This window comes from Nothoprocta perdicaria, unplaced genomic scaffold (assembly GCF_003342845.1).
Source record: "Nothoprocta perdicaria isolate Ctin4 unplaced genomic scaffold, notPer1 scaffold_642, whole genome shotgun sequence".
Lineage (NCBI taxonomy): Eukaryota > Metazoa > Chordata > Aves > Tinamiformes > Tinamidae > Nothoprocta > Nothoprocta perdicaria.
Genome location: NW_020455913.1, coordinates 15,892 through 22,007, shown reverse-complemented (window position 1 = coordinate 22,007; position 6,116 = coordinate 15,892). Strand labels below are relative to the sequence as shown.

The 6,116-nt window shown below is 51.5% G+C and overlaps 1 protein-coding gene across 1 annotated transcript; it reads left to right on the top strand.

Annotated features, from left to right (window-relative positions):
• The first annotated feature begins 4,264 nt into the window (after window positions 1-4,264).
• On the top strand, window positions 4,265-5,200 carry LOC112956545 (olfactory receptor 14C36-like). Its single transcript, XM_026050060.1, has one exon. It carries the CDS (start codon window positions 4,265-4,267, stop codon window positions 5,198-5,200), a length of 936 nt encoding a protein of 311 aa, XP_025905845.1.
• The last annotated feature ends 916 nt before the right edge of the window (window positions 5,201-6,116 follow it).

Below are 6,116 nucleotides of genomic sequence, written 5' to 3'. Positions count from 1 at the left end.
TCTCTTTCTTGCTCAATTTTCCCTCTTACATTCTTAATAAAAAATAATAATAGTAATAATAAAAGTAAAAATCTAGTTCATGCTATTTCAGTTCAAGTTCAATCAAGCTCTGCTGATTCTGATCATGAGAGATATAGATAGACCTGTGCTTATAGAGACCATGTTTAAACAGGACGCTAGGCTTACCCCTGCAGCAGCAGGGAGGAGGGATCCTCAGAGTCTGCTCGCCTGAGGTGACTCTCATGCCCCATGTGCAATGAGGACAGCTTGGTTTTGTCAGAGTCACCTTTGGCACTACCCCAGTAGGTGTTTAGTCACAACAGCCATTGCATGAGGGCTTCAGGTTTCCTGGAGCCATGTCCAACCACAGCAGCAGGACATTCTCTTTCCAGGGCTGCTCTCCACCCTCCCAAACTGTCTTGCTCTGTTGGGATTCATGTAGAGGGYCTAAAYRCWCTCCCAACATGGTGCTGGTTGGGTTGTGCTTCGTGTGCGTTCATGGAGCACAGGCAGGACAAGGTCCTCCACTTGCACATTCATTCCCGCTGTCCCTGGTGGGCAGTTCCCTGGCAGGTCCCTGATGACGGAGCAGCTGCAAGGTCAGAGCTGGCCCGTGGCTGGGCCAGGCTCTGGGGCCGCTCCTGTCCCAGCAGCAGCGCGGGTCTGCTGCCAACACGCGGGGAGGTCCCTGTGTGCGAGGAGCTGCCCGGGCAGCAGCAGGCGCTGCCTGGGAGGCCACACGTGTCCCAGCAGCAGCAGGGACAAGGAGGCCATTGYGGGGACAGTGCGGGGAGCTCCCTTCTCTCCACAGGGCTGCTCTGTGCTGATGTGTGGGCGTCGGCTGGTGAGGTCACTGCTGCCGCAGCCCCTGATTGTCCAGGATGGGCAGTGGGTGGGCAGGTGATGGTGATGTCAGCAGTCCCTCCCTGGGCAGGGCGGCTCTGCCCAGGACCCTGGTGTCCCTGCAGCCCRTGGCAGCAGCAGCCCCCGCTGGSCTGGGCRYGTGCGAGGTGCCCGMTGTCCCAGGAGCTGCTGGGCCRGCAGGAGGCTCCCGTTGGGTGCTGGTGCTGAGGTCCCTGCTGCCAGAGCYRYTGAGGAGCCGGCAGCAGCAGTGGGGACAGCAGGGTTTTCCTGACGGGGACTGTGGAGGGGCTGACACCTGCGGAGCTCTGCACCCACAGGGAAAGGCAGCTCCTTAATGAGGAGGAGGGAGACTGAGGACCTCAGAGCTCCACCTGCCTTTAGGGCATAGACAGGATTGGAAGAGATTGGAGACCTGTAACTTTCTGTGCAATCATGTTCTCCTTGGAGAAAGGGTGCAAAGGCACTGGCAGGATAGAGGGGCTTTAGCTAGTTGCTTTATTCACCAGTGCAAGATCTTTTCRGCAAAAACATGCAAGCTCCCTTGAAGCCATGACAAGTTGTGGAGCTGAAGGTCTGATGGAGAAAGTCTAAGACATGGCTGTTTTTCCTGCCMCCTMCYGCTCCTAGCAYGAGGGTTCAGGAAGCTGCAGTGCTTTTGGTGTTGGTGCGTTGGGTTTCCTTTGACATCCCCAAGTCCTGCTTGGGTCACCCTGACCAGCCAGGAAAATCTCTTCTCTCTAGGGTCTTGCATCACAGGCTTTTCCCTACTTTTGTAGAGAGGCACAGGCAGATTTGTGATGTCCCAAAGCAGCATGTCCTGCATCATGACTCAGGGTCTGCAGGAGCTGTATGACTCTCCTATTCACTTGTGTCCTGYTTAAYTTGATAATTCCTAACACCGTCTTTATGGGACACGAGCTGGCCATTGTTAAATTGCAGTATTGTGACTCCCATTCCTCTTTGTTCATTCAGAGAACAAAGGTTTACACTTCAGGGAGTTTAAAGCTTAGCCTACACTCAAAGAGCATCATTAGTCTTTATGAAAATATTTCATGCTTTATTTCTGTTTCTTTGCAAATAAGAAAAAAAAATATAATTATTTGTAACTAGTTCTCTAAGGAAAAAAAAAAAGTGGGGATTTGGGACAGATGAGCTGTAACCTTCAGTTGCTGATCTCAGAAGAACAGGGAGCCTTCTAACAAGAGTGATGGAAATCCCAGGTGGCTGAAGAGAGGAATGGCCAAGTTGGSGAGGAGAGAGTAGGAGTGTCTATAGAGTGCTTCAGGTTTGGGATCCTTGTTTTCTACATGTCCAGACTTCATCAGGAGTCATTCTGGATTGATTCCAGTTGGAGAGAATGCTGCTGTCACTTCCTCTGAAAGCTGAATAACAAGAATAACATGAAACACTTTAAAAGCAGAAATACTTGTATATTACTGATGTTTCCACGGTTCAGCTAAAATCCCCAAACCTCTATAATTAGCCAGGCAAGACTTGGTAAAAATTACAGGAAGATGCATGATTTGTGAGAGCTTTTTGCATTTTAATGATCCCTATGGTGTATTTGGTATTGAGCCCATGAACCTCAGTAACTGAGAGGAGACTGAAATAAACACGGAAGAATTCAAAGTGAAAATAAATCCCAACTTTTGGTTGAGTTTTAATGGGTCCCACTGCTAGCTGTTAACAGCGAAGACTCCCCAGGGGCTGATGAGAGAAGAAAATTGCCATCGCTGATAACAGGTAGGCAGAGGAAACGTGCAGGTGGCTCTAAAGCCACATTAACCCTTGATGTTTTATCAGGCCAAATGTCCAGGCTCGGTCACGGAGCTTCTGGGAAGGGGGCTTTTTTCCTACACGTTTTTCAGGTTTTCCTCTGGACAGTGAGTGGTTGGGGGTGTACAGTGCTCAGGGCAGGACAATGATATGACACCTTTCAGGGTGTCTGTGTTGGTGGCAGAGACAACAGCCATACCAAGAGCATGAAGATCTCCTTTGCTCCTTTGGTGGCTTTGATCCCCTTTGATCCCCTTTTTCTCTCTTCAGCAGAGCCTGTCCTATGCTGGTTCCTACCTGCAGCCAAGTACATACATCCTGTAGACACCCAAACAGCTTCCCCTCTCACAGCCCTGGAGCCCCAGAAACCCCTGGAGGCTGCTCAGGGGACAGAAAGTGTCCCGTCTCCAGCTGGGGCCCTGCTCCTGAGCTGGGCCTGGCTCCTGGGACTGCGGGAGCCCCTGGCAACGTGGCAGGCGCTGCAGAGAGACAGCTCTGCCCAGGAGCAGCTCCTCTTAAAGGAGCCCAAGACTCAGGGCACTGCCCGCAGGCACCAGGCAGGGATGAGTCGCTCCTAAGTGAAGGACAGTTGGGGATGGGAAGATGATTAAGAGCTCACTGCAGGAGAAATATTCCCAGTCCATGACACGGTAAGTGTCTGGCTGCAGGGCTACGCTGCTGTGGATCCTGAGGGGAACTTCTGAACATGGCACCTTCAGCATCTCATTGGATGTGTCAGTGTGGCTCTCCCAGCTTGTCCTTCTTGGAGCTGGTGGTTCTTTAGAGAAGGGATTCCCAGCCAGAATCCTTTTTCCAGCCTTGGCGAGGTTTGTCTCACCTGCTGCTTTGCACCTGCAAACACAATCGGGTCCTGCTCCTGCGAGGTGTCTGCAGGGCAGCCCAGCGGGTGCAGTGGGATCTGTGAACATGGACAGGGCAGAGATGTGGGGACAGAGAAACAGCTCCTGCGTGGACGACTCCAGGCAATAGAATCATGGTCAGAGGGTAAGAGGGAATGGCCACATCCAGCGCCTCCTCTCCTCTCCACACCAGCACAGCCCTCTGCTCTCCAGGCCATGGGGGCCAGGGCAGCAGTTCTCCTGGAGCAGCCAGATATCCAGGAGAGGAGACACTTCTGAGTGCTCCTGTGTCCCTGCCTGGAACTGCCTCCCTTGGCACAGCTATCATGGTGTTACTGCACGATCCCTCCTGCCCACAGTGTCCTTCTGGGCAACATCTGGAAGGTGGTGGAAAAGTTTGGAGGAAAAGCTCCATCCGTGGAGACAGGATCAGTTAGTGGGAGGGAACTAGAAAGGCACTTGCAGTGAGAGGGGCGTTTGGATCAGCCTTGGTCAGTCCCTGCTAAGCAGATGTCTTCCTCTCAAGCAAGCCCCCTGTCTCCTCTCCCAGCCCTCAAGGCCATGGATTGCCAGTCATGAGGACCATTCTTGGTGGAAGAGGGGCTGTGTCTCTCCTGAAGCCTGGTCCTTTCCCGCTACAGGATAAGGGGCCTGATAGGGACTGTCCTGAGATGTTGCCACTTCTTGTCTAGATGATACGTGTAGATGTTCACTAACTTGTTGATGCTTTTTCCTCATTGAACAGTGCTCTGAACCAAAAGCAAATGTCCAATGGCAGCTCCCTCAACGAGTTCCTCCTCCTGGCATTCACAGACACACGGGAGCTGCAGCTCTTGCACTTCTCCCTCTTCCTGGCCATCTACCTGGCTGCCATCGTGTGCAACAGCCTGATCATCACAGCCATAGGCTGCGACCACCGCCTGCACACCCCCATGTACTTCTTCCTCCTCAACCTCTCCCTCCTTGACATTGGCTCCATCTCCACCACTGTCCCCAAATCCATGGCCAATTCCCTCTGGGACACCAGGGCCATTTCCTTCTGGGGATGTGTTACACAGGTCTTTTTGTTTGTCTTTTTCATGTCAGCAGAATATTCTCTTCTCACAGTCATGGCCTATGACCGCTATGTTGCCATCTGCAGACCCCTGCACTATGGAATCCTCCTGGACAGCAGAACTTGTGTCAAAATGGCAGCAGCTGCCTGGGCATCTAATTTTCTCTATGCTCTCCTGCACACTGGGAACACATTTTCCATACCACTCTGCCAAGGCAATGTGGTGGAGCAGTTTTTCTGTGAGATCCCCCAGATCCTCAAGCTCTCCTGCTCAGACTCCTACCTCAAGGAAGCTGATGTTATTGTAGTTAGTGTCTGTTTAGCGTTTGGGTGTTTCGTTTTCATTGTGGTGTCCTACGTGCAGATCTTCAGAGCTGTGCTAAGAATCCCCTCTCAGCAGGGCCAGTACAAAGCCTTTTCCATGTGTCTCCCACACCTGCTCGTGGTCTCCCTTTTTCTCAGCACTGTAGTTTCTGCCTACCTGAAGCCCCGCTTCATCTCCTCCCCAACTCTGGTTTTGGCTGTAGCTGTTCTGTACTCAGTTCTGCCTCCAGTGGTGAACCCTTTCATCTACAGCGTGAGGAACAAGGAACTCAGGGATGGACTGAACAAGCTGATTCATTTGATAATATTTCAGCAGCAATAAGCTGCCTATTCCTTTACTCAAGTAATACCTAATTCAGCTCAGACATCTCCTGTGATTTGGGCATTCTTACTGTAACGATGAGCTTTGTGCACAAGATTTTGTATTCATCCCACTTCTCCAGAGGTGTTAACCATGTCTTTTTGACCCCAAAGTGTTCTTTGAATGTGCTTGTCAGTGTGTCAGAGCTGTCTTCCTTCTAATAAAAGGGTTTATTTCAATGCAGCATTTGGATTGGGATATTTTTCCAAAGCTGGTGCCAAGAATTTACTCAAGGACTTTCAGCCTGAAAGGCACTTGTTGCTTTTCTGGGGCTCTTCATGGGCTCAAGGCAATGAGCTCAGGGGGTCATGAGTTAGGGAATAACAAGTGGCTTCAGTTCTCATTTGTGGTTGCTCAGTAGACAAGTAGAATCTGTGTGGCATTGTCTCCCATATGGTGGCAGATGCCCACAGTGGGGACCTTGCAGGCACAGGGAAGGAAGGTGCAAGAGCCGCTTTTGATATCTTATTCCAGAGACCGTGGTCTGGATCTAGGAACACCCCTGAACACAGCCTGAGCCATTTGAAACGTCCTGTGATTGCTCAGAGCATCATTCAAAGCCAAAGATATGGTGTTCTCAGATGCAATGATGTCTGTCCAGCTGGCCCCGTATCCAATCTCGACCACCACAGCCACTGCAGTCACCCTGTGACCCCAGAGCACCCCAGCCCACTCACTCTGCAGAGCAGCACCAGCATCTCAGGGTCCTGTAGGGAGCACCAGGAGTCTCCAGGAACTTCCAGACAGACCATCCCTGAGGAACCAACCTGGGGAAGGGCTCTCTAGGGAGCAGGGATATCTCTGAAGAAGAAGAAAGGAGCAATTGTGCTCTTAGAAGGAGGAAGAAATGGGGAAAAGAAATGTGTTTCTCTGCATG

Excerpts from the sequence above, each read along its gene's own strand:
- LOC112956545 (XM_026050060.1), top strand. The coding sequence starts at position 4,265 with ATGTCCAATGGCAGCTCCCTCAACGAGTTCCTCCTCCTGGCATTCACA.